The sequence below is a fragment of the Budorcas taxicolor genome, chromosome X, assembly GCF_023091745.1.
Source record: "Budorcas taxicolor isolate Tak-1 chromosome X, Takin1.1, whole genome shotgun sequence".
NCBI classification, from domain to species: Eukaryota; Metazoa; Chordata; class Mammalia; order Artiodactyla; family Bovidae; genus Budorcas; species Budorcas taxicolor.
The window spans coordinates 84,786,483-84,813,130 of record NC_068935.1 but is presented as its reverse complement, the minus strand read 5'-3'; the positions used below and the strand labels follow the sequence as shown (position 1 = coordinate 84,813,130).

Sequence of the window (26,648 nt, the reverse complement as noted above, 5' to 3'; positions counted from 1 at the left end):
TTATTTCACTGAAAGGAAAATAATGGCTGTGGTAGGATACACCACATCCTGCCTATACCTGTGGCTAGTCAAGATTAATTTTGTAAGAAAAGCAGGTCACTGCCAGCTAGATAGCCAGGGCTTGGGGCAATTTCATCTTGACAGTTCCAAACCAGTCAACACCCTTAACCCCCCCACTGTCCCCCTACCGCCTGCCCTTTTGCTGTTTTCAATTGCTCCTGCCTCTGGACTTAAGCATCTCTCAAAGGAAATATGTGAAATGGTTTGATTGGTTCCATGTAGCTGAACTTTAGAGAAGGCAATGGCAACCCACTCCAGTACTCTTGCCTGGAAAATCCCATGGGCGGAGAAGCCTGGTAGGCTGCAGTCCATAGGGTCGCGGAGAGTCGGACACAACTGAGTGACTTCACTTTCACTTTTCACTCTCATGCATTGGAGAAGGAAATGGCAACCCACTCCTGCGTTTTTGCCTGGAGAATCCCAGGGACGGGGAGGTTGGTGGGCTGCCATCTATGGGGTCGCACAGAGTTGGACACGACTGAAGTGACTTAGCAGCAGCAGCAGCTAAACTTACTGTATCTCTCAGAGACACTGGGCTTGTAGCTAGACTTACTAACAGACTTGCTGTGGAAATGTTTAAAAAGCAGTGCATCCTAAGTGCTAAGGGTTTTGGCAGTGCATTTAGTCCACACAGTGATAGCTAAGGTAGCACCCCTAGCCCCAGGGTGAGCCTGGGATGCCATCCTTTGGGCCAATTTTGATCACACATGTGACGGTCACTTCTGCTGCACTCCCAGTGGTGCCCCTTCAGCTGGCCCTAGTCAGGAGCTATGTCACACCTTCCCTTTAACTGGCCACCTTCTAAGCCTCATACATATTATGCAGAAGGCCTTTTGGCATTTTGAGTCTTTCTGTCAGATGGGGGAAGAAAGGTGAACTTCAAGCATGGTTTCTCAGGTCACATTCTGAAAAATGACTCATGCCCTCGTGCAGAAAGGGCCTCATTTATCCACGTCCTCCTGGCCTGACCTTGTTGCTCCAATAAGCCATTAAAAATAGGGCTGGGAGCACTCAGTGGTCATGAGAAACCAGTAAAACAGAGAAGTAAATGGGCTTCTCATTTTTGGGTGAAACCCTGGGTTTTTGCAGCTTCCCCAGAACTGGATCCAGGTCACATGCTCAGTGTTGTCATGAAACTGAAATCAGAGATGGGGAAGGTCCAGATGTTTGTTCCCCATTAGAAAAGAAAGGGCACTTCTCTTTACCTCATTTCTAAATGATCTTGCTAAATGAACAAACATGCAAACAAAAAAGTGCTATTTGATGGGAAAGCACTTTTTATAAGGAGCACCGTTTTCCTCACCAGTGTTAGAAGCCTGAGGTTATAAACAGAGTCATGGCTACAGAACCACAGAATATTAGCTCATGTGGGCGAAAGAAGGGAGCTGTTGGCCAGAACTTTTGGCTCTGGGTGAGGGAAGCATAAGAATATTGTGGATAGACTTCAGTTTCATGTCCCTGGCAAGTTTGACTCATTAGAACAAAACAAAACAAAAAACTCTGTTGCCTTGTTTCTCTGGAGGTCTTGGTGACTTTGCAACCAAAACAAAAACAAGCCCAGCTGGAGGCAAGCTGCCTGGGCTTGGGGGTGGCCTCCCAACCCATTCAAGAGGGGATGTTTTATGCCAGACACAGCTGAGATTTATGTTGGCCGGACAGGCAGACACATCATTCATTTCCTTCCCCGAGTTTACAAAGCATGCTCACTGATGCGGCCGATGTGGAGTAGCTCGGAGCATGAATCTGAATGTATCCTGCCTCTGTCATCTCCGCAGGACAAGGTCACAAGCAGGATATTAGTGGAATGTGGAGGAAGGAAAACTGCTATGTTTGTGGTGCCTGTGTGTGTGTGACTGAAAACTGCCAAAACTCAGATATTGCACTGACATATACCTTTCTGGGCAAGTTGGATTTGTTTGTTTCTGGGTCCTTCCCCCAGCTTCCTTCCAGGCTGAAATCTGATAGCCAGGCCCTTACATCTTTAACTTCAAAACAGTTGCTCAAGTGCCTTTGCTCAGATTACTATTCTCTGACCCCTTTCCCCATGACACTTTTTCTTTTTTTGATTGTCTCCCATCGTGGCCCCCAGTTTCCCTATCTTTTTTTTTTTTCTTAGAAGTTCAAACTTGATTTATTCATTCATTGGACACATATTTATTGAGCATCTGTTATATTTCAGACATTCTTTCAGGCTCTGGGAGTACATCTACAAACAAGACAGATGAATCATTCTCCTTAAGGGCTTGGTGACAGTGTGATGAAGGATGAGGGTAGAGAGTGGCAGAAGCGAGATCGTAGAGGGTCTTGTCTGCTTCTCCACAAGGTACCACAGGCCTCTCCCCATTGTTCTGAGTGTACCCATGGACGGCAACCTGGGCATCACCAGAGAGCTTGTTAGAAATGCAGACTGTCAGGCCACAGCTAGACCCGCAGAATCAGAATCTTCATTTTAGCAGAGGGCCCAAGAAGTTTGTGTGCAGTTGACAGTTTGAGAAGCCCTGGTGAAGGCAGTGTAGAGCGCTTTGTTGTTCAGTCGCTCAGTCGTGTCTGACTCTGCCACCCCATGAACTGCAGCACGCCAGGCTTCCCTGTCCTTCACTGTCTCCCGGAGTTTGCTCAAACTCAAGTCCCTTGAGTTGATGATGCTATCCAACCATTTCATCCTCTGTCATCCCCTTCTCCTCCTGCCCTCAGTCTTACCCATCATCAGGGTCTTTTCCAATGAGTTGGCTCTTCACATCAAGTGGCCAAAGTTGAGCACTTAATTCCCTGTTTTTAAACCCTTTGTTAGCCCTTCTGAGAAATCTTGGCCCCCATCGTTATCAACTATGTACTTTTTAACTTTGCATTAGTGTGCTATCACTGCTATAACAAATTACCACAAACTCAGTGGTTTAAAACAACACAGTCTTACAGGTTTGTGAGTCAGAAGTCTGGTAAGCTCTACTGGCTTCCCTCTTTCAGGTTTCTCAGTGTCAAAGTCAAGGTGTCTGTGGGGTTGGGCTCTGGGGGAGAAGCCATCACCAGGCTCGTGCAGGTTGCTGGTAGAATTCACTTCCACGTACTTGTAGGACTGAGGTCCTGTTTCCTTGCTGGCCATTGGCCGGGAATCAAGCTTAGCTCCTAGAAGTACCCACATTTCCTGACTCTTGGCCTCTCCACCTTCAAAGCCAGCACCATCAGGGCAAGCCCCTGTCATGCTCTGAACCTCTCCTGCCTCTTCCCTCACTACATCACTCTCTTGCCCACCCCACCCCCTGCCCGCTTATCAAGGTCCATGTGTTTATACTGGGCCAACCTGGAAAACCTTAAGTCCATCCACAAAGACCCTTTTGCCAAGTAACATAACACACTCAGGCTCCCGGGATTAGGATGTAGAAATCTTTGAGGGGAAGGGCAGTATTCTACTACCTCTCTTAAAAAAAAAAAAAATAAGCTCTTCTTATTATTATAGTGACCTTAACATAAAAATATATACTTTAACCATAAAAATGCAATGAAATATAACTCTGCCCAGAAATCATTATTCATTAGTTCTAGAAAAATTATTTCAAAATAGGACCTTTGGCCACTGCCCAGGTCTTTAACCTGCTTTCTTTTTCTTCACCACATACACATAGGTCTGTCTGTCTCCTCCTCTGGAAATGTGCTTCTCAAGTGGCTGGTGTGAGGTCTCATTCCTCTTTGTGTTTGGCAGCACTGAGCATGGGGCCTGGCACACAGTAGGTGCTTAATGAATGCAAGAGAAAAGCCACTCATAGTTTTATGCTCAAAAATTTGGTGATAGGCAGAGCTGGTGGTATTTGTTTGCTGGTGGGGATGTAGGTTTTGAGGAGGATGTGGTGTGAGAGCAAGTCCCTGCATATTTTAGGATCACCTGCACCCATACCGACCCTGGCTCAGAGCCCGCAGCAAGGGCTCACCAGTTTGTCCATGGTTACCATCCAAATCTTGCTGGGAAACAGTTGTTGGCTATCTTCTGGGTCAACTTAAATCAGTCTTGTTCCACACAGATCCTCCCTGATTTTCCCAGAGGCTTTGGGGAAGAATCCAAATTCTTCCTGTCCAGACACCCTGCTTATTTAACTTATATGCAGAGTACATCATGAGAAACACTGGGCTGGAAGAAGCACAAGCTGGAATCAAGATTGCTGGGAGAAATATCAATAACCTCAGATATGCAGATGACACCACCCTTATGGCAGAAAGTGAAGGAGAACTAAGAGCCTCTTGATGAAAGTGAAAGAGGAGAGTGAAAAAGTTGGCTTAAAGCTCAACATTCAGAAAACGAAGATCATGGCATCTGGTCCCATCACTTCATGAAATAGATGTGGAAACAGCGTCAGACTTTATTTTTGGGGGCTCCAAAATCACTGCAGATTTTGGAGTGGTGATTTTGGAGTGGTGATTACAGCCATGAAATTAAAAGACGCTTACTCCTTGGAAGGAAAGTTATGACCAACCTAGATAGCATATTGAAAAGCAGAGACATTGCCAACAAAGGTCCATCTAGTCAAGGCTATGGTTTTTCCAGTGGTCATGTATGGATGTGAGAGTTGGACTGTGAAGAAAGCTGAGCACTGAAGAATTGATGCTTTTGAACTGTGGTGCTGGAGAAGACTCTTGAGAGTCCCTTGGACTGCAAGGAGATCCAACCAGTCCATCCTAAAGGAGACCAGTCCTGGGTATTCATTGGAAGGACTGATGCTGAGGCTGAAACTCCAATACTTTGGCCACCTCATGCGAAGAGTTGACTCATTGGAAAAGACCCTGATGTTGGGAAGGATTGGGGGCAGGAGGAGAAGGGGATGACAGAGGATGAGATGGCTGGATGGCATCACCGACTCGATGCACATGAGTTTGGGTAAACTCCGGGAGTTGGTGATGGACAGGGAGGCCTGGTGTGCTGCGATTCATGGGGTTGCAAAGAGTCGGACACGACTGAGCGACTGAACTGAACTGAACTGATAACCATGCTTCTGGCCCCTTCTCTTGGAAAGAGAGGTGTTTAACACCCCTGTTGCAGAGCTGCACCTTTTATTTGCCCTGAATTTGTAACCTTTCAGGGTTGATTCTTAGTGTCTTACATTTGTGCAGTCACTTTATTTGTGGACTGCAGGCATATCTCTTTGTAGGCCGAGGAAAAATTTGCTTAATTTGCCTTCAGAAAGAAACCTTTCCCTTGCTTTGCTCATTTTCATTGTCCCTCTTGGGGCTTACTTATATAAGTCAGTCTCCTGTAGCTTCCTTGAGGTGAGATGGCAAGAACTTAAGTGTTACAGGTGATGAGAATGCATTGTGGTTTGACAGTGCAGAGGTTAGGATAACAGAATAGAGGTTTTCCATTTTTATCGTTGTTTTAGTGGGAAAGCAAACAAAACTGACTTTCGGGAACTTACCTTATGCCTGATGGTGTATAGCATCCTTCTGGAAGATGTTTATCATCTTGTTAGATTTGTCTTTAGTAAGATTCTACAGACAGAACCAAGAATTTAGAGCCTGTCACTTGATAATAAGCATTTAATTTCTTTGTAAACAGTCATCTCTCAAAATGGTCATCTACCACTTTTCCACTCAGTCATGTGGTATGAGATCTCCCTAGAGTTGTTATTAGACTAGCAATTAGTTAGCTGAAGAAATGATCATTAGCTACAAATGGAGACATTCTGTGCCCCCTTTCTCCCACATAATTTATTAAAATGTGAAATAAAATTGGTCTCTAGGGTCTCTCCTTTTTGTTTCCTCATCCACAGACAGGCCCATTTAACTGAGCCATTTCCATATTGGTTACTGTGTTAAGTCACTTCAGTCGTGTCCGACTCTTTGTGACCCTATGGACTGTAGCCCACCAGGCTCCTCTGTCCGTGGGATTCTCTAGCCAAGAATATTGGAGTGGGTTGCCATGCCCTTCTCCAGATACAGGTTATTAAACATTTCTCAAATACCATGGGGGGACTCTGTTTTAAAAGTCATCTTGGCCATTGGAAATTTTAGGAATGTAAATAGTGCTTGCTAACTTCTCTGCCTCTACTTGTGTATATGTTACCTTCTCAGAAATTTTTGACTCATCCTTGGCATCTGTTACTATAGGTAGAATTTACACCCACTGAGATTTAGAACTGTTGATACATACTTGAAATTGTGACTCAACTTTTATTTGGTTGTTGTCCATTGCCCCTCACTTGTAGAGCTGCCTCCCCCTAGAACAGTCAAGAGGAAGATGATAAAGCTCCTACGTTTCACAAGCAGCCTGTACTTTCTAGAGCTTGTCATTCAGCAACATGGAACCCCAGGAGTGCCCTCAGATTTCTGCCATCCATCCACTTTTTAATATTAAGTGTGCTGCTTGTAATACTTGCACAGAACAGATTTCCTAAACCTTAAATGAATGTTTGATTTTTGCCAATTCTTTTGAAAATGAAATGATGGGGATGTTTGAGTTGGAAAGGCATGAGAAGAATAGTAAAGGAAGCTACTACTTGAGGGCAGAGAAAATAACAGAGATGCTGGTTCTGGCTCCCTTTGCCCTGCCCATCACCTTTGCCTTCCTAAAGCTGGTAGGGCAAGTTACTGCTTGGAACACAAGGCAGTTGCCTGGCTGGGTAAGGACCACCAAGAACCCTTGATTGGTTTGTTAGGAAACTCAACTCTGTGATTTCTCTAGGCCAGCTTGGCGGGGTGAGGAGCCTTGAAAGTTGGTTTTACAGATACTTTCTTTAGTATTCTCTAAAAATTAATTTTGACTTGTTAGGATCTAGACTACTTTAGGGTAATTAATCTGCCAAAAGGCACTCTGAGGAAAATTACTCAGAAATTGTGTGCTTCATTGAGTTGATCTAACCCCCCGACATAACCAAGCCTTTTTCTTTGGGGGATTGATTGGTCTACCTTTGGATTTATTCAGTTTCTTTTAACACATTATTGACTGGGGGGTTTTTGCAGAAACTAATGTCTATAATGTTAATACATCTCTGATCAATAATGTGTTAAAATATTACCTCCCGATATATCTTTGAAATTTTGGTGATACAGGAGGTTTGACTCTGAGCTCAAATCTCTAAAGACTGTGGTTAAAAGGGAAGCTTTCCTCCCTTATATCAACCCTCTCTCTGCAACTAAATATCTGTCTTCTTGTTTGTTCCTAGGATGGTTCAGATTCTGCCAGAGGAAACCGAACAAAGCAGGAGAGTGCATGGCTATTCAGGCTGTGGTACAGCTTTGATCACAAGTATCCTTTTTAAGGGGCTTCCCTGTATTTGTGAAACACTGATGATGAAATTCTCTTGTTGTATTGTCAGCGTGACTTCTGATGAATAAGGAAAGATGTGTGCTTGCTACAGATATACCCAGTCCTCTCTTGGGACACATGCAATGGTCATTCAATCACCTCTAGTCATAACAAGCATCTCCCTAGCCAAGAGGAATGTGCACATCATTAGGGTAGCCAGCCCATAGCCTGGTAGACTTATGTGGCTTTTAAGAGCTTTGCATTCAAGGGAAATATGCCTATGTAGGTAAATTAGTTAAAATTATACTTGAACCATGCTGTGGTCAAGAATGGAAGTGAAGGTTGGCCAGTTAATTCACGTGGGAAGGATTATTCCTATTGGCTGGACCAAATCTGGCCAAGTCTGATCCTGCCTTCATTGGACTACATGCAGGGCAGATTCTATTCCAGTAGATTATCTTGGCCGCAGGTGAGAATTAAAAACCAAAAAGGTACACCTTCATGGTTTCTTAAATTAACATAGTGATCAAAGGGGTAGGTAGCTTATATATGGTCTTTGCAGATTTTGAAGATGTTTAAAATTTTGTATTGACATAAAGAATATATATAGTAAAGTACACAAATCATAAGTGCTCAGTGAGTTATTACAAAATAGGTACACTCATCTATTACCAAACAGGTCACAAAACACAAAATTACCAGTTCCTCTCATGCCATTGGGACTTCCCTGTGGCTCAGTGGTAAAGAACTTGCCTGCCAATGCAGGAGACGTGGGTTGGATCCCTGGGTGGGGAAGATCCCCATGAGAAGGAAAGGGCAACCCACTCCAGTATTCTTGCCGGGAAAATCCCATGGACAGAGGAGCCTGGCAGGCTACAGTCCATGGGTCACAAAGAGTTGGACACAACTTAGTGACTAAACAACAGCAGCAATGGCAAATCCACAGCTAACATCATACTTAGTGGTGAAAAGCTGAAAGCTTTTCCTCTCAGATCTGGAACAAGGCCAGGGTATGTACTCTTGCCACATCTATTCAACACAGTACTGGTAATTCTAACCAGAGCAGTTAAGCAAGAAAAAGAAATAAAATGCATACAAATCAGAAAGGAAGAAGTAAAATTGTCTCTGCAGATGACATGATCTCATATGTAGAAAACCCTACAGATTGTATCAAGAAACTGTTCAAAGTTTTTAAAGTAAATCATTAAAGTTGCAGGAGATATTATCAGCATACAAAGATCAGTTGCATTTCTATATACTAATAATGAACTATCCAAAAAAGAAATTAAGAAAACAATTCCATTACAGTAACATCAGAAACAATAAAATGCTTAGCAATAAATTTAACCAAGGAGGTAAAGATCTATATATTGAAAATTAAAGAACATTGATAAAAGAAATTGAAGAAGACACAAGTAAATGGAAAGATGCCTGTGTTCATGAACTGGAAGAATTAATATTGTTAAAATGTCTGTACTACCCAAAGCAACCTCAGGTTCAGTACAGTCTCTGTCAAAACTCTGATGGCATTTTTCATAGGAAAACCATCCTAGAATTTGTATGGAACCACAGAAGACACTGAATAGCTAAAGCAATTTTGAGGGAAAAGAACAAAGCTAGAGGCATCACACTTCCTGATTTCAAATTACATTACAAAGGTACAGTAATCAAAAAAGTATGGCAATGACATAAAAACAGACACACACATCAAGGGAACAGAATAAGAAGCCCAAAAATAAACCCTTGCAAGAACAACAAGGCAAGGATACACAATGGGAATAGGGCAGTCTCTTCAATAAATGGTGTTGGGAAAACTGGATATCCACATGTGAAAGAATGAACCTGGACTTCATCTTATACAACTCACAAAAATCAACTTAAAATGATTAAAAGACTTAAATGTAATACCTTAATCCAGAAAATGCCTAGATGAAAACAAAGGGGAAAAGCTCCTTGACATTGATCTTGGCACTGATTTTTTTTTTTTTTGTCTTTGACATCAAAAGCACAGGCAGCAAAAACAAAAATAAACATGGACTACATAAAACTAAAAAATATCACAGGCACAAGAAGGGAAACCATCAACAAAATTGAAACCATTAAAAAATTGAAAAGAGGCAGAAATGTAAATGAATTAAATTTACCATCCTTCTTAAAAGCTTCTGACTACAGTGCATAAATCAGGAAATAGGCAAAAAATGAAAGCTGTAGGATGAAAAAATTTTTCTGAGCTTAGAATTCTACACCCAAACTATTAATCAAAAATAAAAAAGAACAGTGGCTTTCAAACATGCAAGAATTCTGAAAGTTTAGCACCATGAAGCCTCTGGGAGAAGGGGGAAAAGTAATATCAGAATTAAACAAAGCAAAATACAGCTAAGGGGACACCATTGAAGAAGCAGTGATTTGTTATAAACCAGAAGAAATAAAATCAAAAAGAAATTTTAAAAGATCTTTTTTTTTTTGCAGGATACTCAAATTTTCTCTACTGACAGAGTTTAAATGACATTGTATTACATTTACTTTAAGAGTGTCCCAACTACTCTGCTTGGTTATAGTGAATAATATTCATAAATTGCATTATTATAAGTGCTGCTTATTGGTCATTAACATTAGGCTCAATCCATAGACAAAGCAGAGATTTGCTTATTAGTTACAGAATGCAAATGTTAAGTATCTCAAGTATAAAATTAATTATAATAAAAATTAGGGAAAAAAATTGAAAAGAGGCAGAAATGTAAATGAATTAAATTTACCATCCTTCTTAGAAGCTTTGACTACAGTGCATAAATCAGGAAATAGGCAAAAAATGTATTCTGTAAAGTTGTAATGGTAAATTACCAGAAAGACTGGGTGGGAGAGAGGTTTGATATTTCATTTTTGCCCTTCCAACAACTTGATTATTTAAAATCTGTAGATATTTTTCCCCTTTTAAAAAAACTTCTTAGATGGCCTTTTATGTTTGGGAAGAGGCAGCTTGTCTTTGAATTGCCCAAGACAGGGAAGTGAAAGGCAACCTCCAGCTTCTCTGGGACTCTTGTATTAGTCATTCTGTGAATCCAGCCAATGACAGCTTCTGAGGTGAAGACACAAAAAAACTGATAGGCCTAAAGGGGCTCTTTCTAGGAATAAGGAGAGCAGGCAGAGGGAGCTTGTTCTGTTTATAACGAGTCCCAGCAGAGCCCACACATCTTCCTTTGGTGAGTAATTTCCAGCCAGAAGTTTACCCCAGGGTCACCCTTCCATCTCCTCCGGTTCAGTTCAGTTCAGTTGCTCACTCGTGTCCAACTCCTTGCGACCCCATGAACCGCAGCACTCCAGGCCTCCCTGTCCATCACCAACTCCCGGAGTCTACCCAAACCAATGTCTGTCAAGTCGATGATGCCATCCAACCATCTCATCCTCTGTCATCCCCTTCTCCTCCCACTCTCAATCTTTCCCAGCATCAGGGTCTTTTCCAATAAGTCAGCTCTTCGCATCAGGTGGCCAAAGTATTGGAGTTTCAGCTTCAACATCAGTCCTTCCAATGAACACCCGGGACTGATCTCCTTTAGGGTGGACTGGTTGGATCTCCTTGCAGTCCAAGGGACTCTCAAGAGTCTTCTCCAATACCACAGTTCAAAAGCATCAATTCTTCGGTGCTCAGCTTTCTTCACAGTCAACTCTCACATCCATACATGACCACTGGAAAAACCATAGCCTTGACTAGACGGACATTTGTTGGCAAAGTAATGTCTCTCCTTTTGAATATGCTATCTAGGTTGGTCATAACTTTCCTTCCAAGGAGTAAATGTCTTTTAATTTCATGGCTGCACTCACCATCTGCAGTGATTTTGGAGCCCAGAAAAATAAAGTTTAACACTGTTTCCCCATCTATTTCCCATGAAGTGATGGGACCAGATGCCATGATCTTCGTTTTCTGAATGTTGAGCTTTAAGCCAACTTTTTCACTCTCCTCTTTCACTTTCATCAAGAGGCTTTTTAGTTCCTCTTCACTTTCTGCCATAAGGGTGGTGTCATCTGCATATCTGAGGTTATTGATATTTCTCCTGTCAGTCTTTATTCCAGCTTGTGCTTCCTCTAGCCCAGCGTTTCTCATGATGTACTCTGCATACAAGTTAAATAAGCAGGATGTAGAGCAACATTTTCTCTCTCCTGCTGCTCTGAATGAAGACAGGAAGTGCTGGTGCTTGGAATAGTCATATTCTTGAGTACAGCTGTGACTCCCCATCTGCCTTTAAAGTCTCTTGGCCATTCCTGTATCTGAGCTGATCCTGTTGGTCTCTACCTTTTCCCATTGCTTACTTATACTGGGGATATCAGAAATGGTCCCACCTCCATCATAAAGTGATACATGCTTCATGGTGCTTCCAACACAGGACTCCACATTTGGTAGCACACATATCCATAGATTGGTAAACCTTGAACCAATTACCACAGAACAGTTGACCTTTGTGTTAGAGCAGGGGGCTCAATCAAGGACAAGTTTTCTCCTCGGGGGACATTGGGCAATGTCAGGAGACGTTTTTGTAGTCACACCTAAGGGAGGGGTTGAGGGTGCTCCTGGCATCTAGTGAGTAGAGGCCAGAGATGCTGCTAGTCATCCTACAATGCAGGACAGTCCCCACAGCAAAAGTGATCTGGCCCATGATACCAGTAATATCAAGGTGGAGAAACTGTTGAGAGAATCTGGGAGAGAGGCAGCAGGTAGAGGGAAGAATAGTCTAGTATGGGAAGGTGGGGAGATTGAGGTCTGAATGACCTTCGTGAAGCCATTTTGCCTTGTCCTCTAAGTTCCTGTCCACCTCAAACATTTCCACTGTGTGAGTTCTGAGCAACGGGGACCCAGGTGCTGTAATATCTCCATTCCAGCTACACGATTTCCTGTTTCCAAAACATGAGCTCGTTGTGTGTCAAAAGCTGGAAGGCTGATCAAAACCAAAATTCTCATTCATCATAACAAAGAAGAGAGAAAGGTATTTTAATCAAGTATTTTTAACTAAAAATGGGGAACTGGCAACCTGAAAGTTAATGGTTAACACTTACGGATGATGGGCTATAGTTTATTCTTGGATTCAGATATTTGCAGACTACAAGTACCATACTTTCTGTATTGTACTGGTAAAATGGGGGAAAGTGGGGTAGAATGCCAGATGATTTACTCCATGGGATTTCTGAACACATTTTGTTGGGTGTGTGTTTTCTTTGCAGGCAGTTTTCCTTAATTCTCTTTTTTAAAGTTACCTGAAACCCATCCTCACGCACAGTGGCCCCCCATTAACCACCACCCTCCCAGCCTGGTGTGGTTTGCTCGCTCAGTGTCTAACCAGTCCCCAGGTATATGAGGTAAGTACAGCATGGCCGAGTTGCCATGGTAATACTGCAGTTCTGCCATGGCCTTTGCTTTCAGTTGCCACCAAACATGGCAGAGAACAGCATCAATGTCTCCTTCACCTAAAGACAGTTGAGCCTTCCAGCTTCCCCAGCCCCTCCTCATATAAAAATGAAATTCCTGTGCCACCTCTGATAAACTGTTTTTAAATTACAAAAAAAAAAAAAAAAAATGGGTCAGATGCTGAGAGCACCATTTCCCTTTGGTTTTGTCAAGTGATTTTTAATGCTTGTGGTGAGTTTTTAATGGAATATGAGCCTAGATAATCTTTTATGTTGGAAGGATACAGACCAATAGATTAAAAAGTTAGTTTTATGATTTCCCATCCCATTTTATTTAATAAATCTTTTATTTGAGTGTGGAATACTTTGCTTAGTTTGGACCTCTGTGTAAAGTGACAGTGTGGGTCATTTGGATGTGTTCTGTCATCAGAAACAAAGGGAAGTTCAGGAAGATCAGGACTTGGTGTCCTGATCGCTTCTGCTTAAGAAGCTCAAAAAAAAAGCTCTGACTGATCACACTGATTTTGTTTCACTGGGCTTCCTTGTGTCTTGGCCTTCCAGCTCTAGTGTCTTTTAAGCAGTTTCTAAAGCCTTCATTCTTTCTTCATTTTTATAAGGGTCACTTTTCATGTCTCTGTAATAGTAAAATAACTCACCCACTATTAAAACTTCATATAGATCTTAAAAATTGGAAACTTAACCAGCTATTGCCTCACACCTCAGAGTAAACTCCATATACTTCCAGGCACTTAATTGAAAGTGCTTCCCTCACCACTTCAAGATTTTGCCCAAGGTTTGCTTCCTGGGGTCATGTTTGGGCTGCGGACTCCCCACAGCCAACCCAAGATGGGGTGACTTGTTCTGCAGGTTAGAACCACCCTCCATACTGCCACTACTGCCTGGGGCTGGGGTCCTGACTGAGGTCTCAGCTCCAGACATGGAGAGGCCTGCTGCTGAGAAAGTGAGAGCAGAAAGTCTTTGGAATTTTAACTGAGGAAGTCAGAGGTGACAGAGTGGAGTGGAGTACTGGCTGAGGGCCTCAGATGAGCCATTCTTTTGACTGTTTGACACACTGTTGGGTAGCCCTCCCCCATCACTTGTAGGACATTTTATACTTAACCGAGGTTCTTTGGGAGATATGGATAGTTTTCATTATTCCTTATTTGTACTTACTCTAAACAAAATTTAGGTTTGAGAACTGCCTAGAAAACAGGGTTCTTCCACTTAATGAAAATGTGCATGTGTGGTAAGTTGCTTCAGTTGTGTCCAACTATTTGTGACCCCATGGACTGTAGCCCACCAGGCTCACCAGAATCCCACCAGAATACCATGGACTCTCCAGGCAAGAATACTGGAGTGGGTTGCCATACTCTCCTCCAGGGGATCTTCCTGACCCAGGGAACGAACCCATGTCTCTTTCATCTCCTGTGTTGGCAAGTAGGTTCTTTACCACTAGCACCACCTGTGGCTATTTAAATGCGCAAATTACCACAATGCTCTTGCTTGCAGGTGTCTGCAGGGTTATTTGGTCACATTTCCAGAGCAGCCCTCACTGGAAAGCTAGTTATGTAATTACCCAAACCTCAGCTGAACAAAAATTTGTTGATCCTGTCATCTGGAATTAGAGGGGGTGGGATGGTTTTATCATCTGCATAGAACATTCCTTAAGCATCAATCTGGAAATCCTCCACTGGGTTTTACTGCATCCCTGTTTCTGAGTGACCGTTCCCAGGGTACTGTTTGTCTGGGCTTGGGGGTTTCATTGTGGAATGGGTCACCATCCAGTCTTGTTTCCTCCTGTCGGTGAACTTTGGCCCTGCTTCCCACTGTGAGGGGTCAGGGTGGGCCATCCCAGGGCTCCCATTGAGGAGCTCTGTGCTGCTGAGGGGGTGGCTTGGCTCCATTTGCGGAATTCCCCATGCACGCAATTGTTCTGTCTGTGTTCCTCTCTGTCTCCACGTGACTCCAAACCTCAAAATAGCAAAATATGTGCCAGGAGAGTCTCCTCCTGAACACTGGGAGCTAAGGAGCCCTGGGAGAAAGATTCTGACAGAGATAAACAAAAACATTACTTAGCACGTGTATGAATGGGAGAAATGGAGCGTGCTAAAACAGGGAACATGATGCCATCTGTTGTTAAAGAAACCATCACAGAGCAGATGGGGGTTCAGGACTTTGTGAACAACTAATGGAGATGGGGGAATGGGGCAGGTTAGAGTGAGTTTTAGAATTATACTTTGCCTGACTAGAGGATTTTTATTGAACTGTACATTGGTACCCTGCCTCATTCCAGTGAGGACTGGAGGCAGAAGGCAAGAGGATTCGTGTGCTTGGCTGTTAAAAGCCCTGGTTAAGTGGGGTGATGCTGTGGAGAGTGGAGAACCCAACATCACTAAGAAACAATGCAGGAAACAAGCACGTGCTTGTCACCAGTACATGCCCAGAGATGGGCCAGGATAGGAGAGGTGAGGCAGGCAGAACCCAAGGGTCTTCCCTGGGTCAGTGCATTTAACAGACATCTCCTATATGAGGTCTTGGTGGCTCAGATGGTACAGAATCTGCTTGCAATGCAGGAGACGTGGGTTCAGTCCCTGAGTTGGGAAGATCCCCTGGAGAAGGGAATGGCAACCCACTCCAGTATTCTTGTCTGGAGAATCCCATGGACAGAGGAACCTGGTGGACTATAGTCCATTGAGTCACAGAGTGGCATGCTCAGTTGTGTCCAGCTCTTTGTGTCCCCATGGACGGTAGCCCACCAGACTCCTCTGTCCATGAAATTTTACAGGCAAGAATACTGGGGTGGGTAGCCATTCCCGTCTCCAGGGGATCTTCCCAACTAAGGGATCGAACCCAAGTCTCCTGTGTTGCAGGCGAATTCTTTACCTCTTAGTCACCAGGGAATCTATCGAGTCACAGAGAGTCAAACACAACTGAGCGACTAACACTTTTCACTTTCCTATGAGGTCAGCAGCTCAAGGAAGGGTGCCAGGAAGAGGAGGGAGGTCAGTACTGTTTGGTGGTTACTCACATAGATGAGGATCCCAGGCCTGAACACGGGACTGTGACTGAACCTCTGGCTGAGTGGGGACCATGTGGCTGTCAGGGAGGCAGATTCGGCATCCTGCACCAAGGAGACCCTCTCAGGTAGAGGCCAAAGGATTTCCGATGTGCTTTGAAGGTAGGTTGGAAATAGGAAAGAAAGAACCATTTACCTGGAGCAGCTTGGAACCATGTGTTTGCCATTTAAGGAAGATGTTCCTAGTATTTGATGGCCTTGCAGGGTGGGTGGGAGGTGGGCGGCAGTGCAGGGAGTGCACCACCCCTCACTGTCTATAAAACCATCCAGTGGGTGAAAGGTTGTGTCTGACCCCACGCAGCTTCCTGATGCTCTCCCTGTAGTCTTATAGTTTCAAGTGGCTGCCACTTGGCTAATTTAGCCTGCTTTACTCAGCCTTGTCTGTTCTGTTACCACCACTGCTTAGCATGAGATGCCTGCCAGTCCTGTTCCCCAATGGGGTAATTTTTCACATCCTTTTTGTGGGAAGAACCCGTTTACTGGCAGCATAAATCCTAACTTGTTTCCAAGCAGCCAGACAACCTCGGGCAGATCCCATGGGGTCTCTCCAGTTTTCTTCTCTGTGACCTGAGTGTGTGCGCCCTTCACAGGGAAGGGGCAGGGATCAAATGAGAGCTTTTGTGACATTTGTGACAGGCGGACAACAGATGCTCAAGAAAACGTCCCCTCCCTCTCAGTCCCTCACTTCATCTACCTAAGGGCTTCCTTCCCATTAGGATGTTTCTGTGGGGATGGGAAGGAAATCCTAATTAAGGCTGATCCTCTTCCTCAATTGCTTAGTAGGACAAAGAGCAATTTAAATATAAACCAGATGGGTTTAGGATGGTTTGTGTAGAGCAGGAGCCCACCCCACCTCCCAGAATACTTTCCCGGAAAAGAGAAGACCCAAAATCTAATTTGCAGGACCTTACCTATTCGTTTCTTGTTGGGTTGAAAGTGAAAGTGTTGGTCACTCAGTCATGTCAGACTCTTTTACGACCCCATGGACTGTAGCCTGCCAGGCTCCTCTGTCCATGTGATTCTCCAGGCAAGAATACTGGAATGAGTGGTCGTTCCCTTCTCCAGGGGATTTTCCCAACCCAGGGATCAAACTCGTATCTCTTGCATTGCAGGAAAATTCTTCACCACTGAGCCACAAGAGAGGCTGAAAATCCAGACTAATCACCTCTTCTTTCCTTTTGTTACTTTTTGTCCCTATGCTATCAGGCATTTAAAATCAGAACTACTCACTGGTCTTCAAAGTCCTGGTTCAGCAATAGTCTTACATGGGCTAGCACTCTAGAGTTTACACTCAGTTATCACACTAGGGGCTCAAGGCAGGCCAGTTTTATGATCCCCATTTTCAGATAAGGAGTTGGGGCTGGCTTTGGCCCAGGAAGATATTGGTCTCCCATTTGTGGTTGATGTGGTTGATGATGATGTTTGCTGCACTTTTCAGAACCAAGAGCCACTGAGAGAGGAAGACTCTGATTTCATCCTGACCGAGGGTGACCTCACCTTGACCTTCGGGGATAGCACAGTGACTGCGAACGGCTCCTCAGGTTCCCACACGGCCTCCATGAGCCTCGAGGGTGGTCGGAGAATGAAGAGCAGCTCTGAGGAGGTGCTGGAACGAGACCTGGGAATGGGAGACCAAAAGGTTTCCAGCCGGGGCACCCGCCTAGTGTTCCCCCTGGAGGATAGTGTGCGCCTTCCCGCCCAGAGCCCTGAGTGATGGGGTGGGGGAGGACCCACTGGCGGGTTGAGGATGGCTGCAAGCCCCAGCATTGTTGAGATGGGGCCTTGACTGAATGGAACTAACACTTCTGTTTTATTGGGGTCTGAAGATATCTTATTTAAAATTTCAGCCAAGATGCAGCTGGTAGGGTGAAAGTGTCTCTAAATCAAGGCAAATGCAGACCTATTCCCACTTTTTTCACATTGTAGTGCACTGTTCAGAGTTAAACAAATAGCATGCTTTAACGCTGTCTTCATTCATTCACCTGCAGATCTGAATAAGGTGTGGCAGGTGGTGGGGGTTCCTCCCTGGAGAGGCTTCGGATCCAGACACAGCGGTGTAGGTTTCATTGGCTATAGGCATACAAGGAGAGAACAGGCTAAGATTGTGAAGGATGGCAGTTGCTATTAGACCTCCAAGGACTGTGAGAAACTGGTGTTAAATGGACAGAAAACATGAGAAAGCAATTTGACTGGAGGCTGTAGCAACGAGGTTGTGTGACTGCACCCTCCTATCAGGATTCCTGCCCCTTTTTGACTCCCTGTGTTTATTCTAGACTGAAGACTGGAAAATATGTCCATGAACATTTCAACATGGAGGAATGAATTCCAATTCCTTCTCTGGAAATCTCCATAAGGAAGAAGTTACTGGAATGTTTGAAACCAAAGGCAAAATAGTGTTATACTGTTGTTTTTAACTAATCTGAGTACAGGAGAAACTGTTTAGAAACTGATGGTGATATCACTGCAAAAATCTGTAAGTTCTCAAGGTATTCCATATGAGCTGACTGCCTGGGAAATAATGAATAGGATTGGGTTTTACTGTGGCTTTAGAAATAACACCACAATTTGTGGGATGCAGTCTTATCTATGAACGAGAAAGCAGCAAGAAGCCTAAGAGGCAACAGGCTAGTATTCAGAGGGAAGAAATCTCACTGCAAACAAAATTAACTGCAAAGAAAATACAAGATAGTATTCTAATGACTGAGTAGAATTCCAAATTTTGAGTTCATAAATGCATGAGATTTCAGTGGCCACATGAGGAATCAGAGGTGAGTCAATGGAGAGTTAAGCATTATTCAAGAGGAATAATGGAAGGTTGGAAGGTTCTGTCGACTATTGTAGACAGCTTGAGTCTGGATGTCTTGACATTGAATGCCATGTAGAGAAGGGCCATTTTCATGGTATCTGGGGAGCCTTGTACCAACTTAATGTGTAAGTGTGGTTTAAAATTTAGGTTTTTGTCAAGAGTTTGGGTTCTTTATAGATGAGCTATTTCACCTGCCCACACCTGTAGTAGTGAAATACTGAAAGAACTCTTAGAAACTAGGCTAGCAAGTCTTCCTATGCTTCAGTGAGAGCCTATTTGAAAACCCAATTTCTAAAAAAAAAAAATGCTTTCATAAAATGTGGGCATTTTTCTTATTATGGCAGATAAAATATTGGCCCATTTCAATCTAGGACACTCATAATGAAATCAACCATTTAATCTTTTTAGCTGACATAATTTTTAAATAAGACATTGCTTGACACTTTGTTTTTGAATTGATAAATTGTGCAAACCAGGAAAACTTTATTATTAGGCTTAGTGATATGAAATTACTGATTTTCAACCATTTAAGAAAACAGAAATGGCAGTTTCATATGATTCAACATAATATAAATTAATCATTTTTATTCCCTTCTTTCCTTTGTATCTAAAGTCCATTTTGATTTTATGGTCCACCAAGGACTTCCCTGGTGGCTCAGATGGTAAAGCACCTGTCTACAGTGCAGGAGACCCGGGTTCAAACCCTGGGTTGGGAAGATCCCCTGGAGAAGGAAATGGCAACCCACTCCAGTACTATTGCCTGGAAAATCCCATGGACAGAGGAGCCTGGTAGGCTACAGTCTATAGGGTCGCAGAGTTGGACATGACTTCACTTTCATTTTCACAGGCTTTGTACTCTCCACTGCAAACATTTCATTCTAACCTGCTTAAATATAAGTAAACGGAGATTTGCTGAGCCTAAAACTTAGCTAGATTTGTAGTTATTTGGTTAGATTTTTTTCATTCAGTGAATCATTAAGTCACTGACCTGTGGTCCTAATTTTTGTTTGCATGATGTGGAGATTAATCCTGACTTTACCAGGGGTCCTAGGAAGTGAGTTCACTTATTAAAAAACTTCCACCTCTCAGAAGTATCTTGCCTATGCTGAGTGACAAAAAAGTAATGTGCCACAAAGGCCAAAACCTCTTCACTCAAGGCCAAGTATTTGCTGCCAATCTGGCAGAAATCAGATCGAAACTGCTAAGTAATGGTGCAGCCATCTAAAGAAAGTTCCCCCAAGAGAGGGTGATCCCAAGTCATCTTAGAAACATGTTTGTTCTGGGTTGGGGGGGGTGGCATTTCAGTAGTCAAAAGCTCTAGAGCACAGGTTCTCATACCTGGCTGCATATTAAGATTACTTGGCCAGTTTTTACAAATACTGAAGCCAAGGCCCTACCCTCAGAGATTCAGATTCAGTAGGTTGGTGCCTGGCTGCCATGTTTTGTTGTGGATCCTCAAGAATTCTAATGTGCAGCTAGGATTGAGAGCCTCTAGTCTAGAACTTGCAGTGGACCCTATCTAGAACCTTAAAGAAATGGTCTAGGAGAGAACATTTTAAATTGTTAGTCACGTGGAACAAACAGGGTTGATCAGCAAAACCGAGAGGGTAGTTGTGAGAGTTTCATGCTAATAATCTTTGCAGAAGTCAAGAACATACTTTGTAAAGTACAACTGAAAAGGTCACTTTTGAAAATCTTAGAGCATGAGAGGGAGAGATGGGTGACTAGAGTGTATATATGGGGGAGATTAAAATTTGTCATCTTTGCTCCCATTTGTTGGGGGGAAAGGGGGTTTTGTCTTAACTGGACTGCTGACTAGTCAAATGTGACAGTTTCTGAGATGCTATCTTTGTAGTTTAACCTGATAGTATATTAATAGTCCCTTTCACAGTCAAGTGAACTTTCTCTTCACATTTTGCTTGTACTCATGCCTGCATCCATGCTGGACTCCTCAAAATAAGAATGGACCCATTCATTGCCAGAGCAAAGTAACCATATTACTTGGAAAGTTGTGATCAATCTGCTGTCTGATGTGGCAGTGGTGTCAGTAGCAGGTAATTAAGGAGATGCAAACTTTTGTATAGCACCAACAGAGGAAAGACAAAACCACCTGCAAATCCTTTTCATGCTCTTTTTGAGGACTACAAGGAGAATTGAACTAAAGAAGGAAATTTGGAATTTAAAGAAGGCTGTATTTCTTCTTAGGAAACAGGCATAGGAAGGGCATATGTGATTAAATGGACTCTGGCCATCAGGGTACTTATTGGAGTGACCAGAAAAACAAGCATTGATGTCCTGCAGCCAAAAATCACACTGTGACGTCAAATGTTTCATCAAGTAAACAGCAAGGAGCTCTTTAGGCTGTGTTCTCTAGACCTGAAAATGTCCTCCATGGTTCAGTCAACAAATATTTCTGTAGAAAACCTGAAAAAATGTTCTCTCAGCTATCCATGAACATTTCAGTCTAGGGCAAACAAGTAATGTTTGTTTCAAAAACAGAAGTCTGTTTCACGCACACATGCCCAAGCCCCATCATAGCTCCCCCTTTCTTTGTCCTCAGCGGAAGTTAATGTTTTCATGTCAGCTATCTAATGTGAACAAAATGATTTCTAAATATAGAAACACTGCTGATGCACTTAGGTGAAATTGCTGGCAGGGCAAAGAAGCAACTCATTGTGGGGGAGTCATCCTCTTGGAAACCTACCTTGGTACCCATTGTGAGCTCTAAGAGGTGGATCAGAAAGCTGATTTTCCCATCTGCTATAAATTGGAACCTGGACTGAGGGCATCAGGAAAGTCAGCTTGTTGATTCAGTAACTATATGACTTCTTTTTCCGCTTCAGAAATGGGGCACTTGACAGGTTTCATGCTTGCTTTTTGATGTTGCTTCTGTAGATGAGTTAGTGAAGGAGCTAGTCTGTCAAATACTGTCATTGAATTCTGATCCCTTCTGTGTTTTTAACTGACAATCTGACTCACCAGTGTCAACTGCTGCATTCTGATACAGGTACAGTAAATTGAGGGCATTTCGTGACCAAGACTTACAGTTTAGAAACAACCCACCTGAATGCTGCTTTCACCATGTGGATACCTGAAAAGACCTTCCCTCTTTCTAAAACCTAATAAGAACAATCTACAGAGAAGTATTCTGGAAACCAATGCTAGTGTCTAATGAGGAAAAGCAAGTAGGCTCTTTGACAATCCTTTCAAAACAAAACCTAGAAATAAACCATTTTTCTTCCAGTTCTGAGTTTCATAAGCAGAGCTGCTGTAAATTAACAAACCCATTTGTCAGCCAGTGCTAGCAGAAGTTGTGAAGAGCAAAACCAAAGTTTTTGATGTTTTATTTTTGTAAGCAGGGTATACTCTAACCACGGCCTACATGGCACACACAGGCAGCCAGTTTTCTGCTACATGACCCTTGGAGAAAATGACAAGGAGGGCTTGCCTGTTCTGCTGCCTTTTGAAAAGGTCTGAAATAGACACAAGAGCACTTAGGAGAGGTCACTTTCTTACCCTGATGGCCACCTTTTCGAAAAGCTTCACAGAACTGCCAAGTGTCACGGTCAGCTTGACTTTTGGCCAGTGGAAAATTATCTGGGTGGGCCTGTATGTGTTGGAGGAACTCAGATGGAAAAGGACTTGGAAACATCATGAAGAACTCTACATCTGCTGTCTAAAGCACTTCAAACAAGTTAAGATCCCAGTGTCAGTGGGTGAGTGTCTTAACTGCATGGACATTTGGGGGTTGACTTTAGTTATGGTATTCCAGCTGTGAACTTTGGAGAAGCAATGGGGTGGTTTTTCAGTCATGTGGGTGTTAAGTCTATGGGTTTGGAATCTGTCACTGAAATCACTCATTCAAAAGTATGACTTCATAGTAGGGTCACTTAGGTTTGTTTTTTACCTAAAATACATCTGGTATTTCTTAGGAAGTTTTACTATGTCCATTAAAATGATTAAATGGGGAGGTCACCAAGATTCATTTAATAGCTGAAAAGCAGTTTTTTAAATAGACTAGGATGAATTTAATAAGGTCTGATGTGACCTTCAGGGGAATTTTTTATAGAGAGCCTCCATACTGTAATTGGGGAAATTTTTGTCTTTTACTTCCATTCAATAGTAGCAAACTGGTGGTTTTATAAAATTAACATAGTGTGTTATATAAACATGTTATATAAAATAATATTAAAACATGTCTAACTGTGAAAACGTGAAGATGGAGTTATCAGCAACCTTTATGTGCAATAAAGAAAACTGGAGTTAGGCCCCCAATGTGTTCCCTCTCCTTAGCATTTTACTTAATGTTGCCTTTGTGTATATGTTTAGATTGATATTGTAAAGCTAGCTACATGTTTTCCTGCCCTTTACTGATATTTAACACATTTTTCTCAAAGCCTTTTTCTTTCCCTTTTTTTTTAACAAAAATCAAAATAAAAAGATTAACTGGCTGAGCTCATCTCGTTTCATATTTTTAAAAGTGTTGTCCATTAGTAAAGGAATGCAGTATGGGCCTGTTCTTAGTTTGTTTCTTTCCCACACAGAGAGGTTCTGTTCTGGGTGGAAGCTATTCCTCTCCAACTTCATTTAAAACAGAGATGGACAAATTAACAGTGGCCCCTGGATCAAATCTAGTCTACTGGTTGTTTTTGTAAATAAAGTTTTATTGGCATACACTCTACTCACTCATTTTGTCTGTGACTGCTTTCATGCAGAGCTGAGTTGTAAGGGCACTGAACAACTAGCGCTCATAAAGCCTGAGCTATTTACTATCAGAGTCTTCTCAGAAAAGGCTTTTCCTGACTGCTAATTTAGATGCTTGAAAAATTTTTAAAGATTGGATCTAAAAAATCACAGCAACACTTTTAGACTTTAAAAATGTGCCTTTGAGTTAAAATAAACACTTGGAACCTGTGACTTCTCCCAGCCTGCAAACATCTTTAACAGGCTTTGAGTGTTGGTGAATTGCTAAGATTCTTGAGCTTCCTACAGTTTCTCTCATAGTCCTTGTATTCCTCTATATGTAGACTAACTGCTCCCTAAATCATGCAATTGAACTACATCATAAAATCTGCTCCCTAGCAAAATAAAGCAAAAATAAATCTTGTCATTAACAGTGACTCCAGAATCATTTAATAGTATAATTACAAAAACATCAGAACAATTTAAAAGCAAACATTTCTTTCAGTTCATTAGGGTTCTCCCACCCAAGGAAATTACTTTTAAAAAATCCATTTAGGGGTGGGGGCCAGGGGAGCTATTTGAAGAAGAGCTGGATGAGTCAGATTTTAAAATATATGGCCCAGATCTTTTATTTTATATTAAGTAATTTAATCAAGATACACAGGACTGCACTTGGCCCGTCTTCACATTGATGTTTTGTCCAGGCACCTGCTGATGCGAAATGGTACCAAATCACGTCTCTTCTTTGTTCTGAGAACGCCTTGTTGAATTGACTCCAACAGAGGCAGGGTCAGGCTGGGAACTAAAGCTCTTCCTATTTTATTGCCATAATTATCTGCATTGCACTGTCACTTCCTTACTGGAAACTTCGTTTCAACCAATGTGTCAGTCATTATTTAACAGCTCATGATATTCCTGTTCCAACTGCACAGCAGTTGGTACCAAGTCAAGCCCCAGTCTCTGACAGTGTGATAGATTGCCCCCACAGTGTGGCTTCTTCCAACGCTGGGACAACATGCTGAGTGTCCCGGTTTATGGTGACTGACCTGGAAGGAAAGAAACAAAGGATGTTTGAACTTCAGAACACAGAAATCCATAGATGGAAAGCCTGTTGAACTTTGACAATATAAGGCCTCTTAAATATGAAACCTGTAATCTTCCTTACCTAAGCTGCATTATCCAATGCTGTAAATCCATACAGAATCAGTATTTATAACTTCTGCTTGTGACCCAAGAGGCATTTAGGGAGGATAGACAGGAAAAAGATGGGGGCTCCTCTTCTAGTGTGACTGTGCTTTCTGCAGCTGCTGCTATGGAGTGCTTATTGAGGAGAACTTTCTGAGACCTGCTGGGTAGAGTGGGGTAAGGGCTGGGACTGAAGCTGTATCTTTAGGCACCAACCATGTAACCATCCAGGGCTTCCCTGGTGGCTCAGAAGGTAAAGTGTCTGCCTGCAATATGGGAGACCCGGGTTCGATCCCTGGGTCAGGAAGGTCCCCTGGAGAAGGAAATGGCAACCCTCTCCAGTACTCTTGCCTGGAAAATTCCACAGACAGAGGAGCCTGGTAGGCTACAGTCCATGGGGTCACCAAGAGTTGGACATGACTGAGCAACCTCACTTTCTTTATGTAACCATCCATCTTTCACTTGTGTCCCAGTTCATGTGTGAAATCAATCATTCCAACCACTATTAGCTGTTCTATAAAACTGAGGCTGTATGTAAGCAATGTGTCCAGCTTCCTACCTTTGTGGGATCTGGGCTTTTCCCCTTCTTTCACTAAAACACAGTGCTGTATCACTTCATGGGAGCAGCAAATGGTGAACTATGTTCATGCTAGTTCTGCCACCAGTTTTCTGGCTTTCCTGTGATTTTTCCTCTGATCCTGGATATGTGCCAAATTTGACATTCTTTTTAATTTTTATTGTATTGGGATACAGTCAATTAACAACGTTGTGATAGTTTCAGGTGAACAGCAAAGGGACTCAGCTATACATATACATGTATCCATTCTTGCCCAAACTCCCCATGCATCTGGGTTGCCACATAACATTCAGCAAAGTTCCATGTGTTATATAGTAGGTCCTTGTTGGTTATCCATTTAAATATAGCAGTGCGTACATGTCCACCTCAACAACCCTAACTATCCCTTCTCCCCATCCTTCCTCCTGGCAACCATAAGTTCATTCTCTAAGTCTGTGAGTCTCTTTGTTTTATAAGTTCACTTGTATCATTTCTTTTTAGACTCCACATACAAGGGGTGTCATATGATATTTCTCCTTCTCTGTCTTATTTTGATGACAATCCTTAGGTCTATCCATGTTGTTGCAAATGGCATTAAGAAGATATGGTACATATATAAAATGCAATATTACTCAACCATTAGAATGAAGTAATGCCATTGATGTCATTTTCTAATGTGATGAAACAATAGAACTACTGATGGCAGTGTTTGGGTAAGAAGCACTTTCAAGATGATTAAAAATGTACAATAAAAAAATACTAAGCACTAGGAAAGAGCTGATTTCACAAATGCCTTGAGGCCAAATGACCCTCAGCCTTCTGTTAGTACAGGTTATTTACATAAAGAAAGCCCCAGCATGTCAAATTTCAGTATAATTAAGTTTAATAAAAACCAGTCTCCAGATGGGTTGACTATGGTTCCAGGTAAGATAGAATAGATGCATTTCTCCTTATTCTTCCCACAAAGTATAACTAAAATTCTTCCCAAACATGATTTATAAAATAAAGAAAAGACTCTGAAAGAAAGGGAAAAGAAGGTAGACTGATTAGGGATGTTGGGAATTGTGGAACAACACAGCTGTGAGTTGCCTGGGTTTTCTTTTTGCTGCCTCTATATCCTAAAAAGGGTGCTGAAGAATCCAGCAGACCAGAAATGTCAATGGCCATAGACCATAAAGGCTCCATGAAAAGCCCGTTTTCTCTAGCCAAAGGAGAGGGGGAGGGTCAGTCTAGAAAGACAAAACCCAACCACCTCAGAAAAAAAAAAACAAAAACCCTCCTGTCAGTAGAGGGCTTCCCTAGTGGCTCAGATGGTAAAGAATCTGCTTGCAATGTGGGAGACCCAGGTTCAATCCCCGGGTTGGGGAGATCTAGAGGAGGGTATGGCAAGTATTCTTGATTGGAGAATTCCATGACAAAGGAGCCTAGCAGGCTACAGTCATGGAGTTGCAGAGAGTTGGACATGACTAGGTGACTTAGTGTGCATGCACACATTCCTGTCAGCAGAGGCCTGGTGGGAAGCCAGGGCTTCTGGACTACCCCACCTACCTGGCAGTAATCAGGTGATGCACCCTTTCTACCAGTGCACTGTCAGTGGAGGCCTGCTAAAATAGAAGACTTAAATAAAATTCAGAGATTCATAACATATTCAAATATACAG

At 42.7% G+C, this 26,648-nt stretch overlaps 2 protein-coding genes across 4 annotated transcripts in view; one reads left to right on the top strand and one right to left on the bottom strand.

Annotated features, from left to right (window-relative positions):
• Window positions 1-17,472, top strand: part of SLC9A7 (solute carrier family 9 member A7) — a 167,505-nt gene extending 150,033 nt beyond the window's left edge. The window contains exons 15-17 of the mRNA XM_052663795.1: window positions 7,206-7,288; window positions 12,529-12,634; window positions 17,197-17,472. Coding sequence (XP_052519755.1) covers window positions 7,206-7,288; window positions 12,529-12,634; window positions 17,197-17,472 — 465 coding nt within the window. The remainder of the gene's footprint in view (window positions 1-7,205; window positions 7,289-12,528; window positions 12,635-17,196) is intronic.
• CHST7 (carbohydrate sulfotransferase 7) overlaps window positions 1-26,648 on the bottom strand; it is a 520,876-nt gene that overhangs the window by 469,769 nt on the left and 24,459 nt on the right. Inside the window, exon 2 of one of the 3 annotated variants that reach the window (XR_008201614.1) lies at window positions 23,984-24,293. The exons of 1 other annotated variant lie outside the window; for it this stretch is intronic. The gene's annotated coding sequence lies outside the window, so the exon portion shown is untranslated. Of the gene's footprint in view, window positions 1-23,811; window positions 24,294-26,648 lie in introns of those variants that run through there. One more of the 3 variants, XM_052663798.1, reaches the window with a different exon arrangement.